Source organism: Myotis lucifugus, unplaced genomic scaffold, assembly GCF_000147115.1.
Source record: "Myotis lucifugus unplaced genomic scaffold, Myoluc2.0 scaffold_251, whole genome shotgun sequence".
Classification (NCBI taxonomy): Eukaryota; Metazoa; Chordata; class Mammalia; order Chiroptera; family Vespertilionidae; genus Myotis; species Myotis lucifugus.
The window spans coordinates 1091911-1105581 of NW_005871299.1; the positions used below are offsets into that span (position 1 = coordinate 1091911).

Consider the following 13671-nt stretch of genomic DNA (forward strand, 5'->3'; position numbering starts at 1 on the left):
ATTTAAATCTCCAGCAATAGAACAATTTCCTACTTATATTTTCCTTAATATAAATATTTTTACTCTTAATTCCATAAGCATTTTTGTATACACACAACATTGCTGGCCCTGTTCCATGCTAATTGTTAGATAAAACCAAATAAAATATAGTCTACCCTTTGCACTGAGGTTATGTAAGGTCTTATGGTTATTATAACATCACAGGAAGTAGCCTAGGCCTCTGAGTCTCTGATAATTTTGCTGTAAGTCAGACTAACTGTTAGCTCTCTTAAACCAATATGTAATGATACTAACCCCAAGTGTATGGTTTCTAATCATTTGCAGTAAGTGAAGTGCTTGATTCCAGAGCTGGGGCAAGAAAGACACAAGATGAGTCTGGCATATTTTATCATCAAGGAAAAATGAAAATGCTAAAAAAAAGTGATGGGACATATCACAACCACACAAGAGTCAGAATGAAATCACCCCACTGGCCAAATAAGGGACGATTTGAGCATCAAAATAATTAGAACAGTAATGAACTATAATAATTTTTAAAAGTTAGGAATCCATAAGTTTATGTCATAATATGTAGATAAATAAACAAATAAATAAATAACAGGGGGAAATGAGGTTCTTGTTGACAGCAGAATGCCAAGTGCTAATTGGTGATAGTAAAAGGAGTACTTCAGCTTGAAAAAATCCTCTTTGATGATTATTAGGGTAAAGATTTTTCACAAAAGAATCACCGGTAATGCTAAGTGTAAAGTGGACAAGTAGCAGATATTTGTATGTTATGACCTTAAAATCTTCCCCTACTGCTTATTGGTAGCATAGGGCAAGAAAAAATAGCTGCACAGTACAGAAATCAGACAACATCTTGTTGGGTAATGGAAATTAACATAAAAAATAAGGAACAGATGGATATCCTGTGCCTCTAGATATCATTCCTTGAGAAGGTTACAACTTCATTTATTTATTTCCAGATGGGCATAACTAGAATGCAATAGTGAAGAAATGAGCCAGACCCAAAATGAGAAATATTCTGTTTTAAACACATTGTTGAAAAATATCAGTGTTCAGTAATGACAAAAAAAAGATAAAGAATTAGTCCCCAGACTAAGGAAGGCTAAAGTGATATGACAACTACATACAAAACTTGGATTCCGTACGAGAGAAAAAAGAATTCCATAAAGGACACTATTCGATCACTTGCCAGAATTGGAAGATGGATAGTAGTGAAATACAAGTATAATGACAATGTTAGATGTATGAACATCTGTGGTTATGTAATAAATGTCCTAATTCTTCAGAAATGCACACGGAAATAACTGGGGAGGAGAGAGCATGATGAATACAGGTTGCTTTCAAACAATTCAATGAAAAGATATAATACATGTATTTTCATACATATTCTACACATAGCAAATGATGAAGCAAATGGGAAAATGATCATGAATGAAAATTTTGATTAGCGCTTCAGAGTCCACAGATACAGAGGGCCCACTGTATGCGCTGATCTTATAAGTCCCCCATTTTATATAGCGGACTTAAGCATCTGCAAATTTTGGTGTCTGGGGGTGGTGGTGATCCCGGAACCAATACTCCTGTTATAACCAAGGAACAAGTTAAGTTTTAAGGAAGTAAAAATGATCAGGAATGAAAATATAATACATGTATTTTTCTACATATTCTACACATAGCAAACGATGAAGCAATTGGGGAAAATGATCATGAATGAAACTAAATAAAGGATATAGTGTGTTCTTTAAATGATACTGCGATCATTTTTAAATATAAATTTGAAATCAATCTCTGACTATAGACTAGAGAAAATAGAAAGAAATCACTGGTATACGTAAACTCTAAGGAAACTCATATATCCAAGACAGTTCTCAGGAGAGGTGAGTTTTAGGAAAATACGCTGAGTTGTTTGAACTAAAAAGTGAAAGAGCAACTCCAATGGCCTCAGGTGATTAATGTCTGCGATGTGGTGGAACACACAACCTAAGTTTTCTGTAGATTAGGGAGAAGCTCTGTGGAGTTATCATTCTGTTACTACATATTTGTTGTTAATTTTAAAAATGGAAATAGACCATGAATGAGTTGGCAAAAATTACCAAAGGTATTGGTAAAAAGATCGAAACAAATCACACAGGTACAAAAGCTAGACATCTCTTCCAATATTGACAGGGAGGACAATTGACCCTGGAACAACAAGGGTTTGAACTGCATGGTTCCACTTATATGTGGATTTTTGTCAATAAGTTCCCTGTGCTAATTTTGATGAGTGCTTCAGAGTCCACAGATACAGGGGGCCCACTATACACATGGATCTAGGCCATTTTACATAGGGCCTGAAACTTTTGGTGCTGTCAGGGTGGGGGGTGGGGTCCTAGAATCAATACCCCTAAACAACCAAAGGATAAGTTAAGTTTTGAGGGAGTAAAAATTTATAAGTGGATTTTGGGATGCACAGTGCCAGCACCTCTAACCTCTGCATTGATCAAGGGTCAACTGTGTATGTTTTTAACACTAAACTTTGATCATATGGTGACTGCTGTTTTGAGCTACATTTCTTTCATGAAATAGCAAAATTAAAAAAAAGAGAATATACAAAATATTGATATCTCTTAGGTAAAACATTAACATATATGAATTTTACAATTTAGCATTCAAATATAAATATATAAATGGACAAAAGCTAATAGAATTATCAGGCATGTTACTTAAAGCAGGAACTCCACAGTTCTGCACATTTAAATATAGATAGTTAACAAATTATAATTTGAAAATATTGGAAGCATTTATAAAAATATCAGCCATGTCTAGCTATTTATTGGATAATAGTTGATACTTATGCTAATTTTTCTAATTTGCTCTGTATGGCAGGAACAGGAAAACAAATCTATGTACAGTTTAACTTATAAACCCAATCTGTCTTCTTTCAGCTTCATGATGTTATCCATTATCATTATTCTAATAACTTCACTAACCAATATTCATGCTATTTAATTAAACTAAAATGTACCCAAGCACTTTAAAAAGAAGACTATGCATAATAACAAGCACTGCAAAGCAGGAGAGTTAAATCCAACATATTAATCTTAAATTGTATAAAGATGGAGATTCTGTGCCTCGTTCTTACAAAAAATATATTACCATATCAGATTTAAATCCCTGGAAAGATGATTAAGAATCAGTCATACATTTGCATATCATCTTATACTTTATAAAGCACGTTTAGGCCTAGTATCTATTTGCAGTCTCACAATAGCCAGGGATTATTATCATTTGATTTTGGAAAGTAGGAAACTAGCTGAGAATAACCGAGGCTAAGCGATTTGTGCTAGCATTGGTTGCACTGATGACTAGGGAATTGGCGATAGGAACACATTTATCCCAACTGTTAGTCCTGCATTTGTCTCACACTCCACAGAGAGCCCTGTCACTAATTCAGTGCTCACATGCCAGTTTTTATGATCCTGTAGCGACTCTAGAGAGTGAAGTGTTTGCAGTCAAGAGTGCACTCATGCTTTAGAAACATTATAGAGGCCATAATGCATATCGTATAAGTGTATACTGCTGTTATATTGATTTCCTTCTCACATTAATAGTAATACTAAGCATATGATGTGAGTAAGTCTCATCAGACCTACTGTATAAATGAGGAAACTGAAAGACACTTAAGGATAAGTGATATTAAAGAAAGCATTAGCAGATCAAATAGATGTTCCAGCTGTCCTCTTCCTATGCCTCTATAAAATGTGTCTTTCTGATTTCTTTAAAAGCATTTTCATCACAATAGCCTTGTTGAAACTATTTCCACTAAAAATATAGAACAAATAAAAATCAATTTTCATTATCTGAAATGTTGTGGCATCCTGCTCATTAAAAGCACTGCTTTCACTTCCATGGTAAATGTAAAGCTATATAGTTCAAATGTTAAAATCGGACACAAGTTGATGATTCTGTTAGAGTCGCTGCTGTGAAAACAGAAGTGTTTTGATGATTATCCTCAGTTTCCTAGGGTGAACTTCCCCTCTTCATGCCACGCCCCTTAATTCTACAGAGGTACATGGTCTTGTACAAGTCGCTTAAACTCTTGGGTTTTAAGATCCCTTCATCACTGAAAATGTAATTCTAACTACCAGATCCTTGATTCTGAACTGCATTTTCAAATTAGACCCAGCAACCTCATAATTTGTATAATGTGATTTTCCCCTGATTACCTTAGCCGTTCATGATGGCCTATTAACATGTGCATGCGGACAGAATAAAAAGCCTTACACATGTCAACGAAAATATTTCACTTGGAATATTTCCATTTGGGCCTTTTGTCTATTGATGTGCAATTCTCCAGGATACTAAAATGAAAATAACCTTGACTAAGAATCATGAGACACGGGTTCTATTCCAGGCTCTGACAGGAAATGTTCATTTAACTTTTGTGAGCGACAGCATATTTAGGTATAAAGAATAAGTATAAAAATACGCGTCCTGCCTACCTCATGAATAAGATGTAAGAGAATAAATTGACTCAAGTTTGGAACAAGTGAGGTTAAAGGAGAATAGTGAACAGCACAAACAACACTGGCATAGTTCTGCTTTACCTGACGGGGAGATGTGCCGCCAAGAAATGGTAGGCTCTGGTTTCCCAGTGGCCAAACAAATTAGGGTGACATTGGTTCCTTCATTGATGGTCATATCACTTGAGATGTCATATATCTTCGGAGGAACTGAAATGGTAAAACATGCAGTGGTCAGAAAAAAATATATAAAATTCTGTTGAGCTATATATGATAACTCCATGATCTCATGCACTAAAGCTGGGGTGGTGAAATGCACTTATGGCCTATGATCATGATCAGTACCCCAAAGATAGATTCTCTAGCTCCTCAAGACTCTCCCAGAGCTTTCTTTGTTAGTTGGTTAGTTTTATTTTTTTCTAAATTTTAGATGTGTAATATTTAATAACAAAAATGTTTAAGTGTTGCTTAAATTAAAGTTTCATTGTGGATATTTTTTATTGTTGTTGTTAATCCTCACCCAAGGATATTCTTTTCCCACTGATTTTCAGAGAGAGTGGGAGGGAGGGGGAGAGACTGAGAGAGAGAGAGAGAGAGAGAGAGAGAGAGAAATATTGATGTGAGAGAAACACATCCACTAGTAGCCTTCCACCTGTGTCCAAACCAGGGCTAGGGATTGTGTCTGCAACCAAGGCATGTGCCCTTGAGCAGATTGAATCCATTATGCTTCAGTCCACAGGCCAACGCTCTAACCACTGAGCAGTAACCGATAGGGTTATTGTGGCTATTTTGTATTAAATAAACTGGAGTATTCATAATCAATCTGTTCTATCCATGTATCTTCACCATAATGATGGTTTTCTTGTTGAAAAGAGTAACAAAAGTGGAAATTTAGAAGAAACTTAAGCTAAAACAGTTGTGCCTACATCTTGATTCAAAAGCTGAGTAAGATAAAAACATGTGCGGGACTGGGAAGTAAGATTCCAAATTCTCAAAGGCATTTTGGGCTTCAATTTTCTATCTGCTAAATAGTAGGGCTGGAGATTGCCAGCATTTATGTTCTAAGGGACACTATTACTAGGGGCTGTGACACTTGTGCTCCACAAGAGTTTTCTTGTCAGTGATGGCTGGAAACCACTGGTTGAAACAGTTCTTTGCTTTTGGATTTCTTAGAGTCTCCGTTATGCCCACTATACCTCTCAAGAGTAAAGGGGAAAATATTATGTTGTATTTTTGTATTGTCCCTGATGTATTGGACTATGGGAGCTTTTATCCCAGCAGCATTTGGTGAAAAGTTTACAGACCATGGAATACAGGTTGGGAAAGTTGGATAGAAAAATCCTTAAATTAACTTCCTGGATTAAAAGGTCCATTATTCTCTCAAATACCAAATGGTCTCATTTAAACCTCAAACAACATGGATATGAATCCTGGGTCCTCTACTGGCTAGTGAGTTATCTAGGGCAAGTTACTTAATGTATCTCAGACTCAGTGTCTTCATCTGAAACTTGGAGGTAATAATACAAACCCCATGTAGCTGCTGGGAGCATTCTAGAAGTCAATACATGTTAAAGGACTTAGAAAAGTACTTGACATTATTAGCTATTATTTTTAGATGCCTTAAAAGACATATCATATTGTATTTAATTTCAGTACTGCTCTTTTCCCATGCCTTAAACTGCTCTCAGAACTTCATCACTTTGGTAGTGTATGACTGGCTTATAATACACATTTTGGTTTACTATATAAAATTATAGTGTACTGAGAGAAACATCCACTGGTTGCCTCCCAATGGCAATTAGATACCTTGATAACTATTAGAAAAATATGCTTTTTTTACTAAAATATTTTAATTGTTAGAGTTTCTTCATGCAAGAGATATTTAGACAGTTATTTAAAAAAACAGTAACTAAAATCTATTTTAAGGATAAATTAAATTACCTATCCTGTGAATATCATCTTTGATTTTTTAAATGAAATCATAACTCTGTCATAAGAAAAATCTAGGATAATTATTATGGGTATAAAGCATTTGATTATATGTAACTGTTGCTATGATTGAAGAAAATGCTTATTCCTAAGTGGTATACTATTGTAACTATTTCTAAATGACATATTTTTAATGAGCATTTAAAACATGTTATTATTAAGCTCTTCAGTGAGCTATTCTCAGGCAAATAATAAAAAAAAATAAAAACCATTTTAAACAGGTACTCTTTTTAGCTTAACTGACACAGAACAAAAATATAGACATTAAGATACTATAGACAGAAAATTGAAAGAAATGTGAATTATCTATTACTGGTGAACAGGAGAGTTAATAAAAATAAACTTACAACATTAAATAGGAATACCATTAGCTATGTGGATGTAGGTATAAATTTGATACAGCAAACTATAAAATACATGTGTAAATATGTGAGAATATACAAACATACACAAATGCACATACACACAAATACATATATATACTAATGCACACTATTAATAAAATAAAAGAAAAAGTTACTTAGTACTTTCTCCTTTATCTGGAATATAGTACACAGAGATCAGCCTAGGATGGTTAGTTTATTTATATATTTTAAACACATAACTGATTCAACTTTAGACAGAAGTTGTGTGTATATTTAAGAGAAATGATGAAGTGTCATAAGACCATATATCCTATCCTCTCAATTACATTATTTTGTCAATTCTATCAGATTTTAAAGTAGTTTAGTTTCACCTTATGCATCTGCCTGTATTTTAAGCAGTAAACATGAATGGTACACTGATATTAAGCACAATATTTGACTTCGCAAAGAAACAACAGAATTTCTTAGCCATAAACTTAGATTTGACATTTAGCTATGGGAAATTGGTAAGGGAAGAGTACTGAATTCCAGGTGTGGCATGTCATCTCAGTGATTGCAATCACCTCTCGGGGCCTCATGATTCAGGATATGCTACAGGGAAGGAACATATGGAAAGAGGAGGTAAGTAAGGGAAATCCCTTTGGCAAGGCTCTTCTCCCCAGAATGCATCATCTGTTGACACCAGATACTGTGTGTTAGGGTGGGAGGTGGAGGCAAGGAAATCTTTCACATGCACTGTAGTTTGTGGAGGCAAAAACAGATGTTGCTTCACTGAATATTCAAAGCATTTGTCCATTCTGTTTAAGAGTTCTACCGAATGTATGAAAGGTTAATTCTGGACACACAGCAAATGTAGAAATTTCAAAGCATAATCCTTGCCCTCAAGGAACTTAAAATTAAGAGGAGGCAGATAGGAATGTAACTAAGATAAGATAAATATTTTCCACATTGTTCTTTACCATTTTACATGAGTAACACATATTTAATAGCTATGCCTTCTGGGTTCAAATCGGCAAAGATTGGTTTCATATTGGTTTATTTTAATGTGAAACATGTAGAACAACTTATGCACAAAGCTATTTGGTCCGGTGCTATTTATAATGGAGAAACACTATTAATAACCTCAAAGTAGGACAACATAAATGTAGATATTGTCAGCTCTGTATCCAGAATAAGGCATGGTGCTGGGGAAGGGTTTGGGTTCATTCCAGGTGCATCAGGCTAAGGGAAAATGGAAGAGAAAAGAGATGCTTCTATGTTGGGTGGCAGGGACTGGGAACAATGCTGTTATCTCAGGCATCTTAAGACCATCTGGTTCTGGTATCTCTTCCTGGGTTACAGATTGTGTGTAAATGATCCACAAGCACACAGGTGGGAAGGACTCTATTGAGCCTTCTGAACGACAAAGCAAGCAGTGTGTCTTATGGTATGTCCAATATGCTGTGCTCTAGCATAGAAAAACAAGAGTTAAAATAATTTACTATTAATTCTAGATGCATGTTCCTTGTCTATATACTGTATTCCAAACTTTCTCAAATGCTTTATTTAATAGATTTTTATTGATTTCAGAGAGGAAGTAAGAGGGAGAAAGAGATAGAAACATCATTGATGAGAGATAATTATTGATTGGCTGCCTCCTGCATGCCCCACACTAGGGATCAAGCCCAAAAAATGGGCATGTGCCCTGACAGGGAATTGAACCTTGATCTCCTGGTTCACAGGTTGATGGTCAACCACTGAGCAACACCTGCTGAGCTCAAACACTTTATTTAGAAATTTAATTTAAATGATGTGTTTACAAAGGAGTGAATGTGTTAAATCAATTCAATTATTTTAAGTAACTATGAATATTTATAAGCATTTTGGACTTCTGTGATATTATTAAAGTATTTATGACCATAGGAGAGTAATAAAGAAATATGTTATTCGTCTAAATGTAAACTTGTTTAATTTACAGTAAATAATTATTATAACATTATCATTACTCTCATCATCAATATGACACCATAAATAAAAACAGTAAAGGACAGAAGTTCTAGATTTCATACAAAATCATAGAATATCTCTGTCCTAATTGGACTTTAATTGGGGATATATGAGATTTTATTATTTTGTTTATAATTATGTGTTGTGTATGACCAGTGAAAGAGATTGTAAAATATCAGAAACTTTCCAAAAACAGAAGTTGGGGGAGGAGAACCAAAATAGAGGTGTAGGCAAACACCTGTACTTGCCGCCTCCCACAACCACATCAAAATTACAACTAAAGTACAGAACAACCATCATCCAGAATCACCGGAAAGCTGGCTGAATAGAAGTCCTACAATGAGAGAAGCAAAGAAGAAAGCACACAGGCTGGTAGGAGGTGCAGAGGCGCAAAACAGGCTGGTCTGGCACCCAGGTGTGCTGCTTTTTTAATCAGGAGGGGGATCCTCTCTGCTGAGGCCTCTGGAAGGAGCAAGGGGCCCCAACCCACACCAGACTCTCAGCCCAGGGTCCCAGAGCTGGGAAAAGAAGTCCCTACAGACAGTAAGAACTACTGGCTATAAAAACCAGTATGGATTGGGGCTCAGTGACACAAAGGCTGCTGGAGACCCAAGTGCTCCTCTTAAAAGGCCAGCACCATGAACTTAACTTACAAGCTCCTGCTTCCTCTGAGCTCCAATGCTGGGCCAGGCTCTGGGGATCCAGAAACATATGAGGAGAAACTGGACTGTCTGGCATCGGGGCAGGAACTCAAGGGCAGCTTGCTTTCAGAAGGAGATGCTCACAGCAGTCATTGTTCCTGTGCTGGAACCTTCACGGTGTCAGAGCTGACTGACAGCCATTTCTGTTTGCTCCGCCCTGGTGATTCCCTGAGACCCTGCCTCATCCAATTTACAACCCCATCCAAGCTGTGCACTGCAGCTTTTGCATATTAATGGCCTTTCCTTGCTTAAGCTAAAAACCTGTCAAACAAGCTGCAGCTGAGTCAGGTAGCCCCAAACCTATCAATAAAAGGCCCAAGATCTAGCACCAGGAACAGCCTGCCTTGCTTCACAGCTGGGCCTTGTCTGGGCACTTCCAAACCCAATACAAACAGGAGGAATCTGCAGATGTCTCTGTAGCTCCTGTTAGGTGGACCCAGGCAGTGGCTGACTTTGCACCCCCCTGGAAACCCAAGAGCCAGTGTACCCAGTGGTCAGTGTCAGACCATACCAGATTACAACTCTACACATCCATAAGTGACACAGTATAGAGGCAGACGCAGTGAACACCAAAGCCCCACTGAAGCAAGTCCTGCTCCATAAGGGTGTGCCCTGCACAGCAGCTTTCCCACTGTAGTCACAGCTGGTCCCCACAGCCAATTGGCCTGGAGGTCAATTCCTCCTAGTGATACCAACAGCAATCAAGGCTCAACTACAGTAAGACTGTATGCACAGCCCACAAAAGGGTAGACCTGGAGTGTCCACCTCAGGTGATTGTGGAGGCTGAGCCACTGGGCCCTACAGGACACCTACTACACAAGGCCACTCTATCAACTCAAGGAGACTTAGCAGCTCTACCCAACACACATAGAAACAAACACAGGAAAACAGCCAAAATGCAGAGATAAAAAACATGTCACAAATGAAAGAAATGGAAGAAAGTGAACTACTGAATATAGAGTTCAAAACCGCCATTATAAGGTTATTCAAGAATCTTCTAGAAACCTCCAAAGGACTTAGTGAGACTCTCAAGGATCTTAGTGAGTATGCAAAAAAATGGAAAAGGACCAGTCATAAATTAAGCTACACTGACTGAAATAAAAAATATTATACAGGGATTCAACAGTAGACTAGACCATGGACCACTGGTGGTCTCTGAGGTCCAAAAGGTTGGCGACCACTGGACTAGAGGATGCTGAGAATCAAATCAATTATTTGAAATATGAGGAAGCAAAAAATACCCAACCAGAAGAGCAAAAAGGAAAAATAATTCAAAAATATGAAGATAGTGTAAAGAGTCTCTGGGACAACTTCAAGCATAACAACATCCAAATTATGGAGGTGCCAGAAGAGAGAGAGCAAGATATTGAAAACATATTTGAAAAAATAATGACAGAAAACTTCCCCTACCTGGAGAAAGAAATAGACTTACAAATCCAGGAAGCACAGAGAACCAAAAACAAGAGGAACCCAAAGAGGACCACACCAAGACACATCATAATTAAAATGCCAAGAGCAAAAGACAAAGAGAGAATCTTAAAAGCAGCAAGAGAAAAGCAGTTAGTTACCCATAAGGGAGTGCCCATATGACTGTCAGTTGATTTCTCAACAGAAACTATGCAGGACAGAAGGGAGAGGCAAGAAATATTCAAAGTGATGAATAGCAAGGACCTACAACCGAGGTTACTCTACCTACCAAAGTTATCATTTAGAATTGAAGGTCAGATAAAGAGCTTCACAGACAAGAAAAAGCTATAGGAGTTCATCACCACCAAACCAGTATTATATGAAATGCTGAAGGGTATTCTTTAAGAAAAGGAAGAAGAAAAAGAAAAAGATTAAAAAATATGAACAACAAAGTGGCAACAAATACATATCTATCAAGAAGGGAATCTAAAAATCAAATGAATAAAAAATCTGATGAACATAATAAATTTGTGAATAGAATCAAATCAGGGGCATGGAAATGGAACAGACTGACGATTCTCAGAGTGACAGGTGTATGGGGCAGGTGCAGGAAGAGATTAGATGAAGATCTTATATGCATGTATGCATTACCTATGGACACAGACAATAGGGTGCTGAGGGCCTGGGGTGGGGTGGGAACTGGGTTGAGGGGAGCTATGCAGGGAAAAAAGAGGGACATCTGTAAAATCTCAACAATAAAGATTTTTTAAAAAAGAATCAACCAAAGAATGTATAAATAAGTGGTAAAACAACCAAAAATAAATAAATACATTAATAAATAAAGCTATAAAAAATAAAAACAAAAACAGAAGTTGGAAGTAGATTGAAAGTTTGTGTTCAATTTAAATGTTTTATAAAATTTCCATATACATTTCTTCCTCTTTATTGAATTGATTAGGGTGACATTGGTTAACAAAATTATACAGGATTCAGGTGCACAATTCCACAATGCATCATCTGTACACCATATTGTGTGTTTACCACCCAGTCAAGTTCTCCTTCCATCACCATTTACCCCCCCCATACCCTCCTCCACCTGCAATCCTCTCATTGTTGTCTGTGTCCTTGAGGATTTTTTCCTCTTTTTTTCCATTTTTGTCAATCCTTCCATCCCCCCTTTCCCCTGAGAGCTGTCAGCCTGCTTTCTGACTATGGGTCTGTCTCTATTTTGCTTGATAGTTCATTTTGTTCATTAGACTCCACATATGAGTGAAATCATATGGTACTTGTCTTTTTCTGACTGGCTTATTTCACTTAGTATAATGTCCTTTGATGTTGCAAAGGGTAAGATTTCCTTCTTTTTTATGGTCCAGTAGAATTCCACTGTGTAAATTTACCACAGCTTTTATTATCCACTCCTCTACTAATGGGCATTTGGGCTGCTTCCAAATCTTGGCTATTTTAAATAACATTGCAATAAATACGGGGGTGCACATATTATTTTGAATTAGTGTTTAGTGTTTATTCGGATATATTCCCAGAAGTGGAATCTCTGGATTGTAAGGCAGTTCCATTTTTAACGTTTTGAAGTAACTTCATACTGTTTTCCACAGTGGCTGCACCAATCTGCATGTCCCCCAACAGTGCACAGGAGTTCCCTTTTGTCTACATTCTTGCCAACATTTGTTGCTTGTTGATTTATTGGTGATAGCCATTCTGATAGGTGTGAGGTGATACCTCATTGTGGTTTTAATTTGCATTTCTCTGATGGTTAGTGATATTGAGCATCTTTTCATATAGATCCATGTAGAGAGTGCAGAAATAAACCTCACATTTACATGTAGTCAATATTTGACAAAAGAGGCAAAAACATACAATGAGGTAAAGATAGTCTATTCAATAAATGGTGTTGAGAAAATTGGACAGATACATGCAGAAAAATTAAACTAGACTACCTTTTACACCACACACAAGAATAAACTCAAAGTGGACTGAAGGCTTAAATGTTAAACATGAAACCATAAAAATCCTTGAAGAAAACATAGGCAGTAAAATCTCAGACATTTCCTCATAGCAATATTTTTTCTGATATATCATCTTAGACAAGGGAAACAAAAGAAAAAACAAACAAATGGAACTATGTCAAGCTAAAATTTTTGCACAGCAAAAGAATCCATCAATAAAATGAAAAGACAACCCACTGAATGGAAGAACATATTCACCAATGATACATCTGATAAATGGTTAATATCCAAAATATAAAGAACTTATAAAACTCAACACCAAAGAAACAAAGAATCCAATTACAAAATTGGCAGAGGACTGGAGTAGACACTCATCCAAAGAGGACATACAGATGTACCATATGCATTTAAAAAAATCACTCTGGATCCCTCAAATTTATTATCTGCTTTGATTTTAATTATTCAAGGGTCACAAATTCAACTACTATCTAATATACCCTGTCCTCAACTGCTATTCAGTTGCTTCCATCATGAGAGAATGGTGCATATTTCAATGTATCTATAGATTTAGATTCTTTAAAGGTAATTTACATCTCTTGTTGGTTTCACTTTCTCCAAAAAAGTAGGCAATCTGACCTGCCCCAATTGCCTTTTGCCCATTTGAGTCATCTATCATAGTGTCATTGGGCAGGGTATAAAGCAGTATCAGCAAGGAAAGTCGGATAAATCACATTCAGACCAAATACCAGTT

General features: G+C 36.6%; 1 protein-coding gene across 2 annotated transcripts in view; it reads right to left on the reverse strand.

The window, feature by feature from the left end:
• NEGR1 (neuronal growth regulator 1) overlaps positions 1-13671 on the reverse strand; it is an 840835-nt gene that overhangs the window by 368761 nt on the left and 458403 nt on the right. For both annotated transcript variants that reach the window (XM_006098886.3, XM_023762561.1), the window contains exon 3: positions 4593-4718. In XM_006098886.3, coding sequence (XP_006098948.1) covers positions 4593-4718 — 126 coding nt within the window. The remainder of the gene's footprint in view (positions 1-4592; positions 4719-13671) is intronic.